At 40.3% G+C, this 23,345-nt stretch overlaps 4 protein-coding genes across 5 annotated transcripts in view; 2 read left to right on the top strand and 2 right to left on the bottom strand.

The window, feature by feature from the left end:
- Positions 1–267: 267 nt before the first annotated feature.
- On the top strand, positions 268–3,686 carry lyve1a (lymphatic vessel endothelial hyaluronic receptor 1a). Its single transcript, XM_061743019.1, has 6 exons — positions 268–1,703; positions 1,833–2,016; positions 2,100–2,239; positions 2,320–2,520; positions 2,656–2,728; positions 2,825–3,686. Exons 1-6 carry the CDS (start codon positions 1,622–1,624, stop codon positions 2,970–2,972), a joined length of 828 nt encoding a protein of 275 aa, XP_061599003.1. The 5' UTR covers positions 268–1,621; the 3' UTR covers positions 2,973–3,686.
- On the bottom strand, positions 3,053–11,597 carry ampd3a (adenosine monophosphate deaminase 3a). The gene is made up of 14 exons (XM_061743005.1): positions 11,337–11,597; positions 10,530–10,710; positions 10,246–10,411; positions 9,948–10,158; positions 9,706–9,835; positions 6,981–7,175; positions 6,747–6,878; positions 6,503–6,666; positions 6,281–6,407; positions 5,611–5,774; positions 5,170–5,290; positions 4,232–4,405; positions 3,988–4,098; positions 3,053–3,897 (listed from the first exon to the last, which is right to left on the bottom strand). The coding sequence occupies exons 1-14, from the start codon at positions 11,555–11,557 to the stop codon at positions 3,727–3,729; spliced, it is 2,268 nt and encodes a 755-aa protein (XP_061598989.1). The 5' UTR covers positions 11,558–11,597; the 3' UTR covers positions 3,053–3,726.
- Positions 11,598–17,481: 5,884 nt separating this feature from the next.
- On the bottom strand, positions 17,482–19,884 carry adma (adrenomedullin a). Its single transcript, XM_061710447.1, has 4 exons — positions 19,767–19,884; positions 19,090–19,192; positions 18,839–18,964; positions 17,482–18,729 (listed from the first exon to the last, which is right to left on the bottom strand). The coding sequence occupies exons 2-4, from the start codon at positions 19,182–19,184 to the stop codon at positions 18,426–18,428; spliced, it is 525 nt and encodes a 174-aa protein (XP_061566431.1). The 5' UTR covers positions 19,185–19,192; positions 19,767–19,884; the 3' UTR covers positions 17,482–18,425.
- A 3,210-nt stretch (positions 19,885–23,094) lies between these two features.
- sbf2 (SET binding factor 2) overlaps positions 23,095–23,345 on the top strand; it is a 142,020-nt gene continuing 141,769 nt past the window's right edge. For both annotated transcript variants that reach the window (XM_061742990.1, XM_061742981.1), the window contains exon 1: positions 23,095–23,229. In XM_061742990.1, coding sequence (XP_061598974.1) covers positions 23,154–23,229 — 76 coding nt within the window. In that variant the 5' untranslated portion in view covers positions 23,095–23,153. The remainder of the gene's footprint in view (positions 23,230–23,345) is intronic.

Genomic DNA, 23,345 nt, shown 5'->3' with positions numbered 1-23,345 from the left:
CCCCTGTAAAACTAACCTTGCCAATGGAAACAGGCAGAACATCTGAACTACTCACTGAATGGAACATGTTCAGTTCTAGATAGCCCAAAAAAGTGACAGGTTTGTATTAGTGTTTCAGTTGGTAGTGATTTAAAAACAGTAACAATGAGAGAGAGGAGTTGTCATCAACATGACGCTGTCAATATGAAGCCAGTTTTTGAATAAAAATAAATGTAAACATCTTCTGGCTTTAGTCACATGAGTGTAAGCACAAGGCTAATTTCTCCTTCTTAAATCTTAAATTATCAATTTCATATAAAAAATCGAATTAAATCAGGTCCTTCCTTAAGATAACACAAAATCCCACAAAAGCTGAAAACGCACAAAAAGTAAGATGTGAATAATAAGTAGATTATAAGATCACAATGCTGCCTGTCATTATCTGCTGAAAGAGAAATGATTTTATTATTATCCATCCATCCATTTTCTATACCCGCTATATCCTTTGAAGGGGGTCTGCTGAAGCCTATTCCAGCTCATTACAGGTGAGAGGCAGGTTCACCCTGGACAGGTCGCCAGTCCATCGCAGGGCCACTATATACAAACAACCAGACACACTCACACCTACGGGGCAATTTAGAATCATCAATTAACCTACTACGCATGTGTTAGGACTGTGGGAGGAAGCCGGAGTACCCGGAGAGAACCCACGCAGGCACAGGGAAAACATGCAAACTCCACACAGAAAGACCCTGCCGGGCCTGGGAGTCTAACCGGGAACCTTCTTGCTGTGAGACAACAGTGCTAACCACCAAGCCACCGTGCTGCCCTGATTTTATTATCAGATAAGAGTAAAATTTATTCCAAATAATCTGCTTCAGCATATTAAAACCTGACCATGTTATGCACCTCAACTCCTAAAGGTTCCAGTGTGGCCCTGCAGACACAGAAACATGACCCAGTAACAGATGAAACCTACTTCAGTTTGTTTTAACCTTAGGGATCACTGACACTTTACATCAGACAGAAAAAAATGTTATAGAATCTTGAGTATTCATCTGCACACTTTGCGTCATTTCCTGTCATTGGCGTTTGGAAGGAAGTTTTTTTTGTGTTTCAAAGGCCCACCCGAGGATATCTGAGGTAACGACTGCGTCTATGAGTAATGCCTCAAGAGAGGAAGTTCTGCCGACAAAGTGCCCAGTCAGGTGTCGGAAACAGCAAAAATCACTTTGAGTACTTCACTCATGCATATGAGGTTATTATCTTTAAAAAGCCTGCTTCTACTCCAGCCTCAGTATTAGCCTCTGTAGATTTTCCTAGAGCTGACCGTCTTAGTCAGGATGTGTTTTCTGATTAGTCATCTGGATTTTGTATCCATGACATTTTGCCTTCCCCTGAAGTTTTTTCAAAGCAGTCATATCTCTATCTCCTGGGCCCTGCTCCTAGAACACACGATGGTTCCTGACCTGACCCGTGTGCAGTACTTCCTCCTTCCTTTTCCTTTACTCTCTCTCAATGACAGTCCACACAGCCCACTGAACAGAATCACCCCTATTTAACCGAGTCATTTAGCTGACAGACACATAAACCTTGCAACACTTGTACTTTGTGGCACGCTCTCGCTCCCCTCTCACCAGTCATGAATATTGTGTGGCTGTGCATCACGTCGGTGTTGTCTGCTACTTCAGCCTTCTCTCATCAAAACATAAGCAATTTCAGAGGTAAGTCAACTCAGGTCATTGTTGTTTTTTTTTTTTGTTTTTTAATGCAACATCATGCAAGTCCTTTTGTCTTTCTATTGTCTGTCTGTGTGGTAAAACTAAATCAGTTTGTTTCATGCTTTTTCCCAGTTTTCCCAGCACTGAACCAAAGCATAGCTGGAGTAACCCAGGTTAGCTACTTAAATGACCAAAACCAGCCTCAGTATGCCTTCAATGCCTCAGAAGCTCGAAGGCTCTGCCAGTCTCTCGGACTGAACATTGCCTCCAGGGCAGAAGTGGAGGACGCTCTCAGAAGAGGTTTGGAAACATGCAGGTGAGTCCACATCTGTGCTCTTCAAAATCAGCTCGCTGGAATTTCCCCGACTACTATGTGATTCCATGTCTCATCTCGTTTAGATTTGGATGGATTGATGAACATTTTGCAGTGATTCCCCGCATCCATGCACTTGCTAATTGTGGGCAAAAACAGATTGGGTTGGTGCCATGGCGAGCCCCTGTTTCACAACAGTTTGATGTGTTCTGCTTCAATGAGTCAGGTAAATTATAGTCTGAATATCTTTTTAGCTATGTTTTTGCAAAAATGTTTAAAATGTCAAATGTGGCCTTTTATGCACAGATGCAGAAGCCCAACTGAAGAACGGCAACTATCCCTGGGAATACGATCAGTCTCCTTCTAAGACGACAGACTTCACCCTGACAACACTACCTACATCCTCTTCCTCCTCTCCTCTTTTTTCTTCCACCTCAGCCGATGAAATCATGAACAACGAGGTAGAACAGGCTCGCTTGGTCAGCAGTGCAAATGGCTCTGCTGGAGGTATGAGGCTCTTCTGTAGAGGACTTTTGTTTTTGTCTTTTTTGTCGGAACAAAAAATATGGTACAAGTTAATTTTCAAACCAGTAAAAGCTTCACCACAATTATGACTAGGTTTCCTTCTGCTTTTCATTTTAGTAAAAGTTGTGCTCATCGCCTGCACCTGCGGTCTCCTTCTGATCTCAATGATCATCATTGCATACCTAAAACTGTGAGTGGATTTGTTGATAAAACCTCGTGTTATAGAATCAGTATCTAATTCAAGTACGATTGAATTCTCCCTCTCTGTTTCTGTTTTTGTTAAAAGGAGAGGACACTGCCCTCAGAACTCTGACGTGAAGCAGCAGCAAGAGTACATCCAGACAGAAGAGTGTGAGCGTGTGAAGAACATTACAGAAACCACATCAGAGGATCAAGAGGATCAGAGGATACAAGTGGAGGATGACACACCTTAATATTTAGCTTTGGTTAAGGTAGAGAGGGGGAAACCCTGTGCAATAATTTTTAAGAAAGGAGACTCGCAACTGAATTCAATTGTTCATGTCTTTATTACTTTGTCATTTAATTTAATTCAATGCTGTAGTTTCGCCACTAGAGGGCATTATTGTCAATGCAATGATTTGGAGGATTTACAACCTTTAAAAAGTCCTTTAACATTGTGTTTTGGTGCTTCAGGTAATGAAGGTGTAATAACTTCTTGATTTATGACTTTCAATATCACAATATATTTTTCAAAATGTTGCAGATGTGCCAAAAAAAAGTAAAAAGTAAATATCCCTGTCATTATTCATGTCTGCTATCCCAGGTCAGTCTCATGTCTGATGAGCAGTGTACACAGAATATGATAACTTTCCAACTGCTTCTTTGGCATACTAATGTCACAAAATGCAGTGTAAGGTTGTTTATACATACAATATGAGGTTTGTTTACTGACAGTGACGAGTGTGAGTCAGCTTCCCTCGGGTCTGGCACCTCCACAGGTTTAATGTAAACCCGCTAAAACCCAAGTGCTATAAGTTATTTGAAGCATGCAAATTTGTATTATCGTGCTCATCTGCTGTGTATGGGCAGCCAGCCAAGCACTGCTGATTAAGAGACTATTTATTTTAGCTAGCAATCGTATCCACCTGATGACACTTGTCAAAATAAAGGTAACTGATTATACTTGAGACCTCAACTTGCTTTAATTCTGTCTACCACCTTTTGTTCCTAAAGGAAATTCAGAACTTCAGTCTTCATGGCATCAACGATAAAGCTAAGTTCATTGCACAGTGTCTCGTGTCTGTAGGCCATGCGGATCTGCGCAACGTTGGTCCGACGGATGTCGTTCCCCTCGTGTCCATCTTTCAGATAGTTCACTCCCAAGAAGTGCTTCTTTTCCTGTGATTATCAAGTAAATCATTTGAAGATGGCTCATTAAATAATCACGATACCTGATGTAACAAACATACAAGAAAAAGTCATTGTTACCTGGTGACACAATCCACTTTGCAGCACACTGTTCCTAGCTATTTCACACACATCACAGGTGCTGAGTTTCCACAGCTGAGCTGCTATGGCATACTCCTCCATCAGTGGTTCCTGGAACAGGACACATCCACAGTAGATAAGAGGTGTGTACCGTACATGAGGGAACTAAACCCGCTTCACGTTTGCTGCAAAAGTACCAACAATAACTGACACAATGAACAACAGCATGTATGTATGTTTTTACCTTGGTGTAGTGAAACTGCATGGGATCATCAGTGGACAGCGACACACACAGGCCTTTGTGCAGGAACTCTCTGAGAGGATTTTTGGAGTATTCCAGGAAGAGGCTGTTGTTGCTGAGTGGAGACATTGCAATTGGCACCTGAGCCAGGTAGTACAGGTACTGCAGCACAGGGCTCTGAGGAAGTTTGGAAAAACAATGACTACTTAGGAAATCAGATAAACACCTACTGTACCTAAAACAAAGCAGGCTCTGCTAAGGTTTAATATATGCAATACACTTTTTTTCTTAAATAACAAATCTACTGGCATCCTCACATAAAAGTACTTGTCAGCTCGCGAGTCAACAGACAAGGTTGTAAAAGGTTCCTTTCAAAACCACAACTGGATATTATAGCAGAGAGTGGTAGGATTATGTAAAACATATAACGTCAAGCTTTAGCTATAGATACATGATGATTAAGAGCCATTTTGATTTGGGAAAGGTCTCACCATCTTCTATTGCCAGTACGCAGTAAAACTCACAGGAGTGGATGTCATTAACTTTTCCAGTACGAGCTTCTGGAACATTCAGTCCATGAAGAAGGAATTCAAAACTTCCATTATCATCAATCCCACCCACTGTTCTCATATTTTCAGTTGTTGTCAAGAAATCGAGCACCAATAGCAACCCACCACATAAACAATGTGCAAAAAAACAAAGCTCAAAACCATAGAAGACTTGGAAACAGATGGAGGGGAAAAAAAGAGGATTCTGAAGTTGAGATTACCAAAACAAAGATTAAAGGACCGCCAGATGACGAGTAGAGGACACAATTTGGGATTTTATTATTATATTGATCTGTATTGTGACTACACACACCGACGAGCATCAGCTTCCGGTTGTTAGTCAATATTTTATTTACTTAATGCTCAATTTGAAGGCCAGTAGATTGAAAATACCTTCTTCAAATTGAGTCCATGTGAGATGTTGTCAGCCGTGAGAAAGGCTGAGACCAGATGAGTGATTGACCCCGCTTCTCCACAGTGGGGGCGGAACTGGAAAGTGCTCAGTCCATGTTCTCTGTGAGGGATGTAAGTGCGTTAAAAACAAGTCAGTCAATAAATGAATGAATAACAGAGCAACTTCTAACTCTTTTCATCCCTCTATTTATCATGCTGAGAGTATTTATCAATGCTGAATCCTGAATGTGGTCTCATTAGCTTTGTTCTGCAGTTCTTGCTTCCCTCTGATTAGTGATTTCTCTTCAAAGTAACTCTTCTAATGAGTGCAGGGCATAATATGACAATTCACATTCAGATCAAAGTACAGCATGTGATCCATCAGAGCTGTCCTTTTGATTTAACTTATGTTTGAAGAAGGAAGAATGCTTTGGCCCTTACTTTCTCAGATTGTTGAGGACCATGATGTTTGCGTACATGTAGAAGATGTAATAGCTGTAAGGTGGGTTGTCACTCGTGGTCCACTGCTCTGGCTTTGGGCTCCTAAAGGAGAACATGTGATCACTGTGTTTGGACTCATCATCCACGCTGTCAAAGCCCGACACCTGTATGGGCAAAAAGATGAGAGAAACAAAAGACCATTTTTTTTTGGGATTGTTTCATGAAGCCAAACATGAGTAAATCACAACGAGGGATTTGTTTTCCTATAAGAATGTATCTCTATATTACCATGAATTTCTTAATTTGCTACCCCAAAGTCGTGATTGTTGCTGCTTTGAAGTTTTTATTCTTTACTTCAAATTTTTAAACACTATATAGATTATGTCTGACATTTCAATATAGCAATAACCATGCAGAAATCTAAAACTAACATAACTGCCAGAAATTAATATCTATAATCTATGAAATTGTGAGCTACAGTTTTGTAACTGTCTTTTGCTTTCATTGTCTGTGAATACACCACATTTTTCAACCATATATGCTTTCTTTACATCTACTTCATAATATCTTTAATCACAATGTAATAAGAGTACATACTGCATGTTAATGCTATAGTTACATTTTTCCTCCTTATATGGTGTAAATTGTGGTAAAAGATACAGCTTCGTACATATTTGAGGAAGATGTGAAGTTCTTTGTGCTTCTGTGGGTTCACGGTCGCCTGGAACAGAGGAAGGAATATGTTCTCCAGCATCTTGGCAAAGTTAGGTACCAGTTTCTTTGACTTGAAAATATCACTGGAAAAATAAAATAAAATAGAAATATATTATTTTCAATGAGAATTCTTTACATCAGAAGCTTGCATTTTTGTTTTAATGGAAGTGATACTCACTATATTCTGGGCACTTGAATCATCCATCTCATGTTTGGCGAATGCACTTTGTGGTGAATAAACCACTTTGAGAGACTTTCCCACTCACTGGGAGAGCGGCCATAAATGGACAGGCGTGGCTCTGCGTATTGATACTTGCTCTCCTCCAAGTCATGAGCCACCTCCTGTAAGATGAGACAGGGAGTGCACTTAATGCCCTCGACTTTGGTACTGACTTAAGATGGATGAATTTAGGACACAATACCTTTATGATCTGAGCAAAATATTCTCCGTTTATGTAGTTGTCTGTTTTCAGGAAGACTTCTCGAAGCTCACTGGCACCCACTGGGTTATACTTTGAATTGAACTTGTCAAACCGGTGAAAGGTTTGTCTCCCCTGTTAGTTTCATAAATTAATTAGTACTTTTGTGAGCCAAGATAGGAATGAAATAAATTATTTTTTTGATGTGAACATAAAGGCCAACTTTAACTCCCTTACTGCATGTACGTCCAGAGAGTCGACAGTGAGGTTATATGCATCCATGTTGAGGCTGTGGAAAACCTGCTGCAGGGTCATCTTTTGTCCATCCTTTTCTAAAACTACACGGTCTGCATCTGTCTTGTATGTTTTCTGGATGAAGGTCAGCAGATGCTTCTGAGACATACATGCAGCCGCGTGAATATGTGTGTCAACCTGGAACAAACATGTGGTGTTTTCAGTCTGTAGGCAAATTCATTAAAAATGTTTAACAAACCCATTATTATTTGTTTTATTATTATTACTTAATCTTTGAATCCTGCTTTTTGTTCTTCTACTCAAGTAAAGATTGAGAGCAATTAGTGAAATACTAGCTATCATGGAAGTTCATCTAAAAGGACTGTATGTCACGGCTCAGACAGGACAGAGAACCCAAATGCACAACACCAGGCAGGATCAGAGTCCAAGAGGCTTTAATCTTTGTCAAAAGGCAGGCAGGGGTCAAACCGGGTAGTCAGGCAGATCAGGCAAACAAAACCAAAAACGGACAGGCAAAAATCCATACCCCAAGAATCAGGCAGGCTCAAAGACAGGCAGGCAGGCAGAAACAAAACAGGATATGCAGGCTGGAAAGCGAGGCAAAAACACACGACAATCTGGCAAACTAGAAGGTGGAAATGGGCCGGTATATGAGGGGAACTGCTGACGAGGGAAACCAGGTGTGGAGCTGGGTGGGGAAGCACAGGTGAAGGGAATGAGTGGATCTCTGGCTGATTAGGGTGGCAGGATCTGGAAAAACAGGGGAGTGAGTAAAACAGTAAAAAAAAACCTATCCTACACTGTGAAACTGTGACACTGTAACTGCAACATAAATGTCAGCATTTTTTTTTTTTAAGATTTCTGAGCATGGCACATTCATAGAAAAGGCCCACCTGCTGAAACTATATTTGTTGTGTTTTACGTCTTTTGCATACCATGTGGAAAAGTTACATTTGAGACACCCGCGTAGAGACGTAAATCTGGCACTTTTTCAGCTCTAGCTCTGTCCTCGTGATTTATTAGGTTTGATACAAGGTTATGCATTTGGGATTTTTTTTTTCCCAACTTCAAAATTTACCCTAAAAGGCCTTTCAGAAAGGATGCGGTATGTGCTGCAGTTGCCGCAGAGCTTGTGGAGCAACACAGGGAAGATGGGTGCACGGGGAATAACCCCCGTGTAGTGCAGCAGTTGCTTGGCAACCAAAAAGCTTTCCATTAAATGGTTATCAGATATCAAGAAGTGTTTTTAGTTGCAAAGATATATGCAGACTGTATCATTCTCGTCATTTAAAGAAAAGTGTGATTATGTACTGATGAAAAGGAGGACGCAAGCTGCAGCAAAGAAGATGAAAGTGTGTGCGTTGATGAAATGCTCAAACACAGACCGGGTTTGGGAGATTTTTAGATTTATCCAGGAGCTGCAGACACACTGATTGTTTTCAGATGTACTTCTGGCTGAGTCAGGAGAGGTTTGACAGCCTGCTGGGGATAAAATCACTAAGACTCACAAAACCAAGCGTAATTTGGAGCTGCTGGGAAAACTGATCCCTTCAAAAGAACATTTTACGATGAAAGTATTAAAAAAGATCAACTTTCTACTGCTTTTTTTAATACACCTGCTGATACCAAGTTGTTAAAGCTTTCTTTCATTACCTTTCCAGAGCTCCAGATGCTCACTGACTCCTGTCTGAAACGTCTTTAAGGCTTAAGAAGGCAACAACAACTCAATGAGACTGTATTTACACTAATAAGGCACAACTCAGAAACCAGTGACCATTGAAATGAACTAAATTTTTTCAAGATTACTACAGAAGTGTCAGAATCAAGCTGTGTGTCACTGTGTCAGAGTAAATTAATTTGGAACATTTTTAATTTCTAAATTTACTAAATTCTTTTAATTTCCACCTTAAAAAGAACACATTAATTTGAGCAAAATCCACCTTTGAATCATACGATAGTAGCACATTCTATTTAAGAAATAGTTAAGTAATGTACAGTTAGTAATTGTGAAAAGGTATAAGCTTAAAAAGTGGACCAAAGCATGTTTAAACATGTTTTAACTAAAGGTATGTCCAGGCAGAACCACTACCATTTGTGCCATTTGATCTTTCTCAGGTACAAGAGTGGAAAACTAATATTAATTTACTGATATACCACTGTTTTTTGACATAATTTGAAAATTCATGCACACCTATATACATTTTCCTCGTGAAATATATACAGACAACATGCAGAATCAAAAAACAGGAACATAACATCAAATATTTCCAATAACTATTTACAGTTCTTCACTACTTTACAGTTGGTGCAAAGGAGGGAAACTTTGCAACAAAGTGGACATGTGCTGTTTTCCTGTTTTTCCTACGTGTCCATATAATTACTTGGGGTTTGTTTGGGTGAAAATTCTTGTTAGAAGCTTTTAGCTGAGTTTCTCCACATTGTTTTGGTATTCTACATATTAGTGTCTGTGCGTCCATGGCTGGGCATGGGTTGTCTGTACCCAAAGTAACTCGTGCAGTCTTCAAAGATTTTGTTGTAATTTAATGTTCTGCCAGAGAAGCTCAGGTCCTGGCAGTGACGTGAATGAGACGTACCACCCACCTAAAATAAATATTGTTACAGAACAGACATACCTAGCAATAGCAGTGGCCCTCCCAACGTCACAGACCCCCCCATATTGGACAAAGTGTTTGTATAGAGTACTTGCCTTCCTAACATTGTAAAAATCTCTGTGAGGCACACTTTTCAGTTCCTTAAGCTCAGCCATCTCATTGAGCATCTCATGGAGGTGAAACTTTGAGCTCAAAAAGTTAAGTCTTCTGTGACAGTAGGTCTTCCTGAAACCAAAGCAGATTAAACAAACTGACATGTATAATTAAGCGAAGTGAACCAAAAGTGCTGGTTCTTCAACCAGCATAACTGTCAAGTCTCTCTGTTGTGGCAACTTACGTGGGTCCATCAGCAATCATTGCCAGCACATGACTGAGATCTATGGCAAAAGTCTCAAAGTCTGGGTAAGGAAGATCATGGGGCTGATTTTGTATGAGCGCCTCTTTGTTATCATACACGCACACAATCCCATCCTTCATCTTCAGCTCGTAGTTCAGATTCTCAGGGATATTATCCATACTGTAGGGATCTGCTGGGCAGGGGTACATGTCTGGTGGCCACAGCATGGTTTTGTTAAACGTTGTACAAAGCAGCACAGAACATCCTTTAAAATCCCAAATGCACACACACACTATACCTGGCAGAACCTCATCTTCTTCACACCATATCATGTTGTCAGCACTGCGGAGAAACTGGCTTGTGGTTCTGCTGAACCTATGATAGGCGAGCTTTGAGAACTTCTCTCGGAGAAGCAGAGCCTTAAACAGACCTTTGGCTGCCTGTTCGTAGTCTTCCACAGTGATCTATCGCACAGTGATTCAAGTCTCAGTTTAGCCTTTTGGTGATTGTACAAATAGAACTGTTATTAGGAGCATATGCAAACAGCCCTAACTGATATGCACACCATGACGTGGTACTTACTCCTGCACAGTAATCACCACTGATGGTAACCCTCTGGAAATCAGGACAGCTTTCTGGCACTGATGAGCAGAAGGAGCTGGGAGACAGTAATGGTGTATCTGCCACTGAGCGTGAGCAGTCTGTATTCACTGGGATCTGCAGGGACAGTGACTGGGAACGAATCATCTTAAAGCTTTTTCTCCTGAAAAATGACAAAAATATCGACTTAAACTGAAGTTTTAAAGGGGACCTATTATGAAAAACACGTTTTCTCTTGCTTTAACATATATAAAGTGGTCTCCCCTCAGCCAGCCAACTGAGAGAAGGAGGAAAGCAACCAAGTTCTGCAGGGTCTGTACAGCCGCCTGGAAGAACAGTCTATTGTGATGTGGCTTCTACGAGCCGTTCAGATTCTGCTCCCGTCGTTACGTAACGAAAATGCGATTTACATCAGTTGGCCTTCGATGCGTGAAACCACGCCCACAACTAACTCCGCCGGCCGGAGCTTCCGCCATTTTTTCGTAGCGGTGTATCGCGTCATTCAGGCAGCCAATCAGCACAGAGCCTCATTATCATAGCCTCCCACTCAGAATCCCACATAGATAAGGAGGTTAGAGAATGGGAAGATAAAGACATGGCTCAGAGGCTGAATTTCTCATTTATTTAGCAAAAACAATCAAAAGCTTGTTTTTAAAACATTCAAGGCCTGTTTAAAATAGGTATTAGATGCCATAATAGGTCCCCTTTAAGTTCACTCTAGCTGCTGCAACCTTACATGAAGTTATGATGTAGTCTGTGGTTCAGTGCCAGATTAATCGTGGGGCCTACCTCTTAGCACTCTCCTCGGACTGTTGCTCTGCCAGCTCCTTGAGCAGCTCATGATCCTTGGCTTGCTGGAAGCCGATCGGGCAATCCTCTGGCACTGTGAACATTGATATGGCATCCTTGTTGTCTTCTTCTTTCAGTGCTGACGCATACACTTGCTCTGCCAGCACCTGTGTCTTCTCCTCCACCTCACTGATTGTAACTTTTGGAAATTGACGAGGCATGTCTGGAAGAAAGAACAATGTCCAGTAAAATGAAAAGAAAGGCGTATTCACAGGGAACACAGAAGAAACTGCCCTCAGCATCAACTCTGATTTCACCCTGACCAGTCTGTGCTGTTTTGTAAACAAAGTCCACCTGCATGGTGATGAAGATCAAATTACTGCACAACAGCATCACCTGCAGAGCATTGGGTGAACTGTTCTCTCCTCCAGAAAGCTTTTTGTTTTGTTTTGTTTATTAAAACCAGAAATAAATGCAATAGTGACAAACTACTTCTACAAATTAAGCAACATAGATAATTTTTTAGGCTTTCAACATTTGTTAACTGATATGCAATACCCACGGTGCCAAACTAAACCTTTTCAACTTGTGATATCTAAACATATTACGGTACCAAGCTTTCTCATTGATATTAGCTAGGTCTTTCTACATGTTTACTTTATGTGTATTTCTTATAATAATACACATAAAACAATAATTTCCTTGTCTATATCGTCCTTCCTTCTCAAAATGTTCTATGTGGAGCAACACTCTCTATTTTGAACCATGCTCTAACAATAAGGTTATTATTAACAGTAATGGATACAGCAATGGAAATATGGGCACAGACAAAGAATAATTGCTGGTATATCCATCACATGTGTGGTAAAATCATTTTTGAATTGGCTGCTAGTTTGATAACATTTACTGTCACAATAAAGTCATTACATGTAATAGTTTCATTACATTTCTCAGAATCTGGTTGGCCGTGATATTTTGTTGATACAGTATATCAAACTAAGTGATATTCTCATTTTTACCTTCATGAATGATAGTAATTCTGCTTTATGCATTAATATAACTGCACGATAATAATAATTTCAGCTATAATACATGATCTTGTTTACGTTCCATCTGTTTGGGCCTATAGGCCTATAGGGCACAGCAGCTATGGTACAGCGATGACCTGGTTGAGCAAAGAGTGGCTTGTTGACATTCTTGGTGATAGAGATATAGTTCTGGTTACTGGACTGCTGAGGCAACAAAGCAGCACTACACTGTGCAATCTAAGACAGGGTGTTTCCAGGAAGTTTATCAATCCAGATACTCATTATCCCGACAGCTATGTGCATCACTGCGGCTGTACAGCATTATGGGACCATTAATACTACTTGCATTGTGTATAAAGTGGTAGTAGGGCTATCCTAATTCCTAAATCGGAATATACAGATGGCTTCGTGAATAATAAACCATCCTATCAAACATCCTCAACTATTCAATTTATCATGTTTTCACATTCTGCTGTAGTTAAGTACAAGATTAAGTAACCTGCAGTTCACTTCAGTTCCTCTCATTCAGACTCCCAACAGGACGAGGCAGATGGCCGCCCTCCCCAAGTCTGGTTCGGCTGGAGGTTTTTTAGCTGTGATAATTAGGGTTTTTCCTCTCCCCTGTCACCTTGTGCTTGATCACGGTGGGGGATTCTACTGAAGTCAAGATTCAATGCAATCTGTTGGATAGATGTTTGTGAAGATATATAGCTACAAGGTACAGTATATGAACTTTCAATTGGATTAGGTGAATTACAGTAAGGTGGACTGTAGTGGAATATGAATCAGATTGCTATGGCGTTTGACTGTAGTGAACGTGTCTTCTGTGTAAAGTGCCTTATGATAACCCGAATTATACTGAACTGAATTTATTTTTCTTCTCTTTTATTTACTGTTTTACTCCTGTGCCTTTTGTTTTGTTTTTTTTTCAACTTACCTTCTCCACTATGCTCATTTGTGATGTTCTTAATGATGACATGTTCTACACAGTGACAGTCAGAGGGTTGATGCTCATCAGCTCAACCTCTATGTTAACAGATGTGACAGTGCTGCAGATAAAAACCTCTACAGTACAACTTGACTTCACAACCATTTAGCCTATTGTACTTACCCTCATTGTACATTGTTGTGCTCATAGTCATATCGCAAGTTTGATTTTGAGAAGCGCTGTGTAGAATCAGCAGTACTTTAAAAGTTTTAAGGTGTACAAAAGAAGGGTTTTATTTTTCCTGACTGTCCGTCTCTCTATTTTAAGGAGCCAGTGTCATCTTGTTGACAGTGCTGCTAATCCTGGTTATATTTCAAAACTGGCAGCGCTCAAAGACTTGGCCTCAGTCAAAGTAGACAGTGTGCACACTGGAATAAGAGAAAAGAGATACCTCACTTTTTCCACTGCAAGGTGGCTTTCAGGCAAAGGCAAATTTGCCTGGTTCCTCTTAAGACACTGTCAATTCACTTCAGCCAAATGTCAGTTTTCCAAAAGGCAGAGTCTTGCTATTGATTACACATATATTTTATTTAAGATGTCAATAAACAACATATATCGGCTTGTATTGCTGATATTTTAGTTGACTATCAATGACAACGCATCTTTAGAATCATTTGCATATCCTCCCTAATTCTGTACTAAAAACACAGTTTCTTGTATCAGTCATTACATGCAGATCATTTGTTTCCTTGAGCGCTTACCACAAGTTGAACGTCTGCCTAATGGTTTAGGAAACACCGGATCAGATGGATAAGAAATCGTATTATGTTGTGGGTCTGCAGAAAGCATTATTAGGCACTTATGTGAAGAGTATCCTAATGGGGCTCAGCCTGTATCGCTGAGTCAGTGGGGAGGGTGCGCTGCAGTGTAGAAATTTGGATATTGCCATATAACATACCATGGCTGCTTTCAAGCATAAGTATCCTTATTCATTATCTCTCGCTCTTAGCGTATATCACGTTGGAGACTACAGGAGGCCATTTCTGCAGCCGTATCTCAGACTCAGTTCACTACATGGTGCTGTCTTTATCTCTTTGTCTCTTTTTACTTTTATCGAACACCTCTGCTCTTTTTGGTCGAGCCCCCATGCTGGCTCTTTCTCAAAGTTACGTCTCATTGGGAGGTCAACAATGCTGCAGAGAGAGCCGTTTACCACATTACAGAGATAGTAATGACAGATAGAAGGGAAGAGGCTCACTGCTGCTTTAAAAGAGGGGTTTCTCATCTTCTCATCTTCCTAGGTGGCCTGATGCTTGACGGAGAGTAAAAACAAAAGAGCAAAAGAAGAACACTGACCCTTAACCACAAACCCCTGAAGTCTAATCTCTGAAACATGTTGTTCCAGTAAGTTCAAATGTTCACGCTTGTCACTGTCACAGGTAGCTTTCCATAAAGTAATTTTAAACCAGCTACAAATTGCAGAACTTTTACAAAAAAAAATCAACCGTGATAAACAGTAATATAGCTATTAAATGAAAACATTTTGGATGGAGACAGTAAGATGCATGACGCCCGTTCTTTGTCATCACTGGTTTCAGAGTAATATTATACGCCAAACACATGTACTCACCTCCTTAGGCACTGCTGTCTTTGAAATGTGCACAAACTGTACACATGCTCTCTCAAAGAAATATGTGTAAATCGTACTGTTCTCCTGTTGTGGCAAGGGTATTTGATATCTCATCCACCACCCTGCAGCACAAACAACTCCATCCTTAACTCTTTCATGGACACAGCTCAGCACAACAGCCAGGATCAAAGCTCTTTACGGCTATTAGCATTTTAGTTTCAACATTAGAGCACTAATAGTGGACAAATTGCTTTCAGAGACTAAAACTTGCATTCACTTCTGCTTCAAAATGTGCAGTTTTTCTGTTCAAATACAGTGTTAAAATGTCGCCCTATAAATGCACGTAAACAGTGTATCTAATGATTCGAGCAAGCGTCTCTATTAGTGCATGAATACTTTCCACCTTAAAGACGCTAACTTCCCAGTCTTTCTGTACAACAGTTAAAACCATGTGCTGCATCACAGGCAAAGCGTCTTCTATGATGACCTTTTCAGAGAGGAAGAAACACTGTTGCAAGTGCATGGGTACTGCAGAACTCCTCACCTCATCTTTAGAAACAGACGCACGTCTACTGGCGTGGCCTTAAGTCGCATTTGGCCAGCACTACTTGTTTCAGATTCACAGTGGTTGAGATTACGAGCTAATCCTCTCAGGTTATCAGGGTGCTCTTTGGATTTGGCTTTAGTTGACTGACTCTTAGGCCTGGGACTGTATTTTTTTGATTGGCAGCAGTTTTGTAACACCTAGTACTCATTGGCATTCTCCTCCTATTCTGTGCTATCTGATTTCTCCCTGTGTACTAATTCATCAGTGTCATTTAAGTTTTAGTGGACCCTGTGACAGACCAGTGAGGTTTCCAGGGTGTGTCTTGCCTGTTGCCTCACCTGCCTGATGAAAGCTGGTAAAGGCCCCAGCATGCCTACAACCCTGAACAGAATGGAACATTGATGAATGTAAGTTTTATTGTTTACTACACGACTTAGCCGATTATCCTGCTTAAAAGGTGGATCCTGAATAATACCAGCAATAGCAGTCCAAACATAGCAGTGTAAACTAAAGACCTGGAGCTTAGCATACAGCCAGTACTGGAATGAGGGTATTATTTTTTACCATTTGAACTGGACTGATCTATGTGTCAACACACGTATGGCGTCACCAGCTGATTGGCTTAGTGAAGGAGTGACACCTTCACAAAGTTAGAGAGTACACTGAGTCGATCCATTCATTCTATTCCTAGAAGGATTTCACTATCGTATGGCGGTAAACACTGTTTGTATTTTTCTTGTCACAAGTCTGTCATCACTAATTTGTAATGCAGAAATATATGTTATTTAATCAGCCACTAGATGGCACATTTGCTTTTTTTTTCCTTTTGACAGTCTCATGCCATGCAGTCGTAGAACAGGGCTTGCATTAAGTCTTACTAACGCAAGCACTGTATTAAATACTGAATGAACGTACTCTTTGACTTTACTTAACAATAAGTTAAGGATACACATAAAAGCTGAACCTTCCACCCCTCGACATTCACACGTTTTAAAAAATAAATAGTTAGTTTTGATACCAGTAAAAACTTAATTACAGTCAAATAAAAGTTTGATGCATTTGATTAGAAGTCAAGTATTTTCTTTTTAACCATTAAACCAAAGACTTTACACTTACACTTCACAGTAAGCCAATATTTTTCCAAGGTTGACATAAGGTTGAAAAATAGTCATTGTGCAAGATGCACTGTGGAAACAATGTCGGAATACGTTTATGTGCATTTCAGAGAAGTCTAAGCTGCAGAAAGTAAATTTGTAACTCAGCAATTAAATTCAAGGAATAGTTGTCTCTTCATTTATTCCCCACTTTAAATTTCATTAAGTGGAGCTGATTGATGTTTCTGAATAAATTGTACCAGCAAAAGTGCAGATTTGACTGTTTTACCCATCCATTTTCTCTAGATGGTGATAGAGTTTACATAATGACAAGTCTGACCGTTTGTCAACTTCTCATATAGAACGGTGTTTCTTACCATTCTAACTGAACTGAACTGTGAAACATATATGAGATGAATTTTCTATCTCATTGTTACTGCTACTTTTGAAGAGTGTAGTTATAATTTTAATAAAAAAAAAAAAATCTGCAGTATGTCAGTCCTGCACAGGCCTAAATCAGTCCTTTGTTGAAGCAGTTTCTGTGATGCTCTCGCAGGAATGTTAGACCAGAACCCCCTGTGTGAGCCCTCTCGTGTCCCGGCTCTGTACCATTGAATACAGATGGGGCTAAATCCTCGGGCGCCTCTGGTGGCTTTTGGGTTATTCTGTGGTGTGAGGTGAGCCAACAAATATGAGGTGAATCTAAGAGGAATGTGTCTGACACCCTTTCTGCCCTCTTTTAGGGTGGAGGTGGAGGCTGGGGGTCATAGGGGAATGTAATGAGAGGAGGGGAGACTCTAATGAGAAACTGTAATCACTTAACAGAGACCAGGTGCTCAGTGTTTTGCCCCAGACAATAGAATGCCACTTTGAGTGTAGAGCAAAGGAGGTCAAAACAAGGTGTACATTTTGTATGCAAAATGTTTATTAAATGACAATGTTATTGCTTTGACACAAATAAAATAGAACACATATACAAATATATAATAATATACTTATAAAACACATTACCACAGTTTGCAAGGGAATAATGACAAATAGCTACAATGCCCTTATATATATTTCTTCCTGTACAAAAATAGCTCCATCTGCATAAGTACTTTAGTGTAACCTCTATATAATATTTAAATAAAAGGAATTCATATATACATATACCTGTAATAAAAAAAATAGATTGCACATGTTTTTGTACAGACAATAGCATTTTCAAGTATATTTCAATCCATTGCGGACTGGCACACATCTCACAGGATCTAAGGCATTTTCCCTTTTACAGTGTCCAAAACTGAGAGCGTCAGAGCTCTGCAGCCGATCTTCCTGTTTAGCATTATGATGACAATGTCTTTTCCTGATGATTCAATGTACTTTACGTCCAAAAGGAAAAGTGCATACAATTACTGACAGTTTGATGGAACATGGTGGTATTAGTCCTCAGGAGACAGCACTTATCGAAGTCCTGGCCTTGAGCAATAAATGTGTAAAGTCCCAGAATTGTTGGAGGAGAGTTCCTTCTTTCAGCCAGAGGATGTGTTTGCTTTGCCAGGTATTTGCACTCTTCCTTTCTCTCTGCCAAGCGACGGCACCTGTAGTCCGCTCCACACTTTGCCATCCAGTGTCTTTCAGCCAGCTGCAGTTGTTTGCGAGTTCTGGACTGCAGAGCTGCAAAGGCTCAGTCTTAAGAGAAACTCAGCAGCAGCCAGTCTTGCACTGACTCAGTCCTCATGACTGGAACAAATGTGCTGGAGTATACTTGGCAACAGTTTGAGGCATTTCGAGAATTTTATAACAGAGTACAGAGGACACTAGCTCGATAGAGCTACTCCCTTTCTTTTTGTTACAAGCTCCTCTTTTGAAAGTCCCACTCATGTCCGTCTGAGGAGAGCTTCGAGCTTGTGAACTTGTGAGTCATTTGTGCTCCACACGGGCCTCAGCCTGCCCTGCTCTCGCTTCAGTGTTACTCGGTGCGCTGGGAGAGATCGGCGCCTCCGGCCATATCCCTGAGGGCTGATCTTGTCAACAGGGGCGCTCCCAATCTTCAACTTGTTGCTAAACTGGTGCAGACGGTGTGCCAGGTCGTGTACTGCACAAGTGCCCAACGAACAGCCATGTCTTCTTGACTGGTTGGCTGAGTTTTTTGACCTCTTGGTTCGGATGTTGATGTCAGTGCTAGAAGACAGAAGGAGAGGACATTAATACATGCTGTCCATGCACTTCTTAAATTCATATTCAGTTTTATTTACAAGCATAAACTATGGTGGCTTGATTGATTTCTCACCTGGAATGTGGCAGTAAAGTATCCCTGATATCCTCTGGTCTGACAAAGTTCTGAGACTCCGCTGTATTCTCGACTGTCATACTGTCAAGATCCCGTCTCAATCTGCTCCCGAGCCATAAGCTTATTCTGCAACAGGAGGGGAAAAGAACATTAATGTCAGGCAATTATTTAAGGAGGCATGTGACTGCCTTAACACACTATTGCATCAGCTTAAGATATTTTGAATATGAAATAAATCCAGTTTTAGTTACCTTTTTTTCAACTCGGGGTTCACCTCAAGTTCCACACAGTGTGCTACTGTTGCAAGCAGGCAGCAGTAGAGGAAGGAGTGGAAGATGGTTTTCATTTTGGCTCCTGTGGAAAGTTGCAGAAAATAAAAACAACAGTTAGTCATTTGTCCTGACAATTAATATTTAGCTAAATTAATTTCAAAACTGTCCCTTCATGTACGTAAAACAATTCAGGACAGTATCTCCAGAAATTCCTCAATAGTGCTTTCTTACACAAGAGTCCAAAAGCCAAGCTATTTGCACACATCATTCATTTATTTAAAAAGTTAAGCTAAGGTCAGATTTTCCTAGGTTAAGTAAATCTACAACCACGCTTTGGGCCCCTGGCCAGTAATGTGAAGGACACATTCTACAAATGAGGGGATCCAAAATAGTCTTAGCACAAAAGTCAAGCAATTTCACTTGCAGCAAATTAAAGAAAACATGTTGTAATGCTGCTAACAAATAAATGCTTTACACCTTGAGGGCATTCCCCTCAAAGACGCACACTAAGAGCTGAACTGCTTATATAACGGGACAAATAACCTGTTCTTATCTCCACACTTTTGCCTTGACATCAAAAAAGTAAGGATAAAGCCATCAGCTGTGAGCTCAGCAAATCACAGCACTGTATTTTTTTTAAGAGAGAGTGCACGTACCTGATATTCTTTGACAATTCAGCTGGATGAAGAAGCTCTTCTGTTCGAGTCAGCTGAGAACAAATACTCCACAGGTTTCTTGAAATTACTGCTAGTTCTGTAAGGCAGCTGTGTTACTCTTCTAATAGCCTCTACACACCAGACGCGAAGCCTTTATACAGTACATGAGGTGGGAGGGGCTCACTGACTGACACACAAGTCTCTCATCCTTTTCCCCCACCCCATTCCTGCTGTGCTGGTGTTCATGCAGCAACACAGCAAACTGAAGGGAATAACGGTTAATACTTTCAGAGCTCACCGAATACATTTAAAGCTGCCATTGTAACTTGATTTAATGATTTCACAAAATAGCACACGTCAATTTGAAGTTTTTAACATTCTCTTGACATGTTTATTTCACTCAGTGTTTCTAGAAAAGCAGATAAATGAAAGGTCATCAATTGTGTTAGGCAAACATAAATCTGGTTGTTCCAGTAAGAATAAAGGAGGTTTATCGAAGCTCACTGCTTCCTAAAGAGTGTATTAGGCAAATAAATAACCAGAAAAGAAAAGGTTTAAACATTTATCTTGCAGTATTTAAACTTAGGCAAGGTATAGTTTTTCTTCAGTCCATCTGGCTAATTGTAGGAAGTAAAATTTAAGGAATGTTTCACTAGTCTGTTTTTCAGGGCACTCCCAGACACGGTGAAGTTCCATTGTCAGATTGAAAATAAACAATGTGATGAATTGGAGACAAGCATTGATTAACTGATTAAATATAGTCAAGCATGCCCAACTGCTCAATGTATTTGTACAAGGCAAACACTGACTTTGGACACGTGGTGTGTTTTAATTTTGACAGTTTAATAAATGAGAAATGGAATTTTACAGTTATTATATATTCAGAAAATGAACTTGAACAACAAGCATTGAGATATGAACAATATTTTCTGAGACGGTTTAAAAATAATCCAACCCGACTGCTGCTTGTAATAACATATAATTAATTGCACTTCACTGTTCCCCGTTGGAATGCACACACCGGAGTCTACTAGGTGATAACAGGAGAGCCATTTCGCCTGCGTGTTTGTCTCTGTACTTTCACAAAGTATGTTTTACACAACCAAACTATGACCATGCAGATTTGTAGTAGAGCTAAATACTGAAAGAAACAGTGAAAGTAAGATATGTCTTATCAGAGCATCAACAGAATTTGATGGTGCTCAAGATGCGGATAAAAAGCACCTGAAGGAGAACATTTGCAGAACATTATCAGAGAGAACCAAGTGGGAAGGTGATAGCTTTTTATCACAGTTCTCATCTTCCTGACACAGACAGTGACCTCTTACTCAAGATAAGCATATTATTATGAAGCCAAAATAGAAAGAGAGTGAGTATATGGGTCCGAGCAATGTTACACGCATTCCATTTCATTCTTTTGGGTTTATGAAATGTTGTAAAGACCAGACAGTAATGACAAAAAATTTTAATTTTATCTCCAGAGAAATTCCAGAGCAGAAATTTCCATGAGTCATGGTGTAAGAAATACTTTCATTTTTGTTTCTGTTTCATTAAACATGAAGAAAAAGCTAAACAATTAAGATTTACTTAACACTCGACATTCCATTGTGGCATATCATGATTCCATAAATCATATCTCACTATTATTATTTTCAGAAAATCTGCTGGAGTTTATTTATATCGCATGCAGCCCCATTCCATGGGTGGTGTCATATTCTTTAACTCAAAAAATAGATAAATGGCAAACACATGTGCTGTAAACTAGAAATGTTTTGTAAGCAGTTTGTAATGATAATTGGCTCCAGCAGACAAGTAATCCCCTTACCAGAGTTTATAACAAGAGATGGAGCAATCGTGACAACAAAACTCTGCCGTTGCCTTTTGGCTCCTTATTTAGCAGTTCTTTGCATGTCTTCTGAGAAGTTGCTCTTAGAGCCTGACTGACGAGTTTTGTGTCAGCTTCTGCCTAGTGTATGTGCTGGCTCACGCAGCAAGAATTGTGCAAAAAGTCAAGAAGAAGACATTGATTCATAATTACTTTGATGCTGTGGGGAGCTTAGGGATGCCTTGTTAGAGGTCCTGTAAAATTCCTGTCATTCTTGTGTGAAGGTAAACACAATAAGCAAAGACACAAGTCTGTATTTCTTCATGTTTTGGCAGAGATTAATCTCTTTGACTACTTCTCTCTGTATTTTCATTTTCGAGCAAACAAAAGAAATGTGTGGTAAATTACAGAGACATTGAAAACACAGATTAAAATGGAGAGAAATTTCAGGGGAAATTGCTTGCTGTGTTCCTGCTATTGTTCAAAGTATTGGTGGTTGCTGTATTTGTCTCACACATGAGCTAACCTCCATGTGCTGCAACATGTGACAGCATTTCCTGTTTTCATAAATATTCAATACTTTGCACTAACCAAAAGAGTTTGTCCAATCAGTATGTATGTTAAATCATAATACGGCTGCCAAATTGCAGAATCTTTTTAACATGTATGTCTCTACTGGCGACCTGTCCAGGGTGTACCCCTGTCTCTCGCCTGAAAATGAGCTGGGATAGACTCCAGCAGACCCCCGTGACCCTGCAAAGGATACAGCGGGTATAGCTAATGGATGGATGGATGGATGGATGGATGGATGGATGGATGGATGGATGGATGGATGGATGGATGGATGGATGTCTCTTTGTATGGTAATACGGACTACATTCGTGACTTATTGGTGTTAAGTTTAAAACCTTTGAGTAACACACATAAGTTAAGGAATATTTCCCTTATTACACAGTGATTGATTACTCAGAGTAATCAGTCACTGTGCAATAATAATAATAATGATAATAATAACCACAGTCATATGCTGTAACAATGCACCTTTCAATAACCATGTCTACCTCATAGCTACTGCTGCAAATTTGTCCAACAGGAGACCGTTTTCTCACAATTTAATCACATACTTAATTTTTTTTATAGTCATCCAGGAGAGTGAATCAGGTCTTTCCTGGAATTCCTGAGAAGCCACCAGGGAGTCTGTGGCAGTGTTTGCTGTTTCAAATCAAACATACCTCTTCTCATTCAAATTACAGCATCTATACTTGTTTGTAGTGTGGTGACCATACGTCTTTTTGTCTCATGTGAAGATCGTGTCCTTTACAGCCCAAAAAAGAGGCTGCGTTAAGGCTGATTTATGGTTCCGCGTTACACCAACGCAGACCCTACGCCGTACCCTACGGCGGCGATTAACGCAGCACCATAAACCAGGCTTTTAGTGGAGTCGCGGAGGGCCCACGCCCATGGATGTATCCCGCTCCCGCTGCGCAGGCGCAGTGACGCTCCTTCTGTCAAACATGGCTGTGCCTTGGAAGAAGGGAAAATGCTGAATTGTGTTGGTATATATGTCGAGAAAAGCAGCAGAAATGGCTAGATTGGCTGACTATTTTATTGTCGTGGGATACGATCACGAGAAATCCGGTAAGTGTGTAGGCGGGGCGGTTTTGTGTGTCCAGGGCGTCAGTCAGTGGGATGATGTTGATGCTACATAGCTCTAGCTCCATGTTAGCCGCGGCTAAGGCGACTGCTGGAAAAAC

Source organism: Cololabis saira, chromosome 2 (genome assembly GCF_033807715.1).
Source record: "Cololabis saira isolate AMF1-May2022 chromosome 2, fColSai1.1, whole genome shotgun sequence".
Lineage (NCBI taxonomy): Eukaryota > Metazoa > Chordata > Actinopteri > Beloniformes > Belonidae > Cololabis > Cololabis saira.
Note: the sequence above shows the minus strand (reverse complement) of the source record. Positions and strands in the feature narration are given on the sequence as shown.

Bases quoted from the DNA above. Each gene is read 5' to 3' on its own strand.
- lyve1a (XM_061743019.1), top strand. From the start codon at position 1,622: ATGAATATTGTGTGGCTGTGCATCACGTCGGTGTTGTCTGCTACTTCA. The intron at 1,704-1,832 runs GTAAGTCAACTC...GCTTTTTCCCAG, and splicing joins AAACATAAGCAATTTCAGAG to TTTTCCCAGCACTGAACCAA. The intron at 2,240-2,319 runs GTAAATTATAGT...TTTTATGCACAG, and splicing joins GTTCTGCTTCAATGAGTCAG to ATGCAGAAGCCCAACTGAAG.
- ampd3a (XM_061743005.1), bottom strand. From the start codon at position 11,557: ATGCCTCGTCAATTTCCAAAAGTTACAATCAGTGAGGTGGAGGAGAAG. The intron at 4,406-5,169 runs GTATTTTCAATC...AAACTTCCTCAG, and splicing joins ATGGACTCAATTTGAAGAAG to AGCCCTGTGCTGCAGTACCT. The intron at 4,099-4,231 runs GTAAAAACATAC...GTCCTGTTCCAG, and splicing joins TGCAGTTTCACTACACCAAG to GAACCACTGATGGAGGAGTA.
- adma (XM_061710447.1), bottom strand. From the start codon at position 19,184: ATGAAAACCATCTTCCACTCCTTCCTCTACTGCTGCCTGCTTGCAACA. The intron at 18,965-19,089 runs GTAACTAAAACT...CTCCTGTTGCAG, and splicing joins AACCCCGAGTTGAAAAAAAG to AATAAGCTTATGGCTCGGGA. The intron at 18,730-18,838 runs GTGAGAAATCAA...TCTGTCTTCTAG, and splicing joins ACTTTACTGCCACATTCCAG to CACTGACATCAACATCCGAA.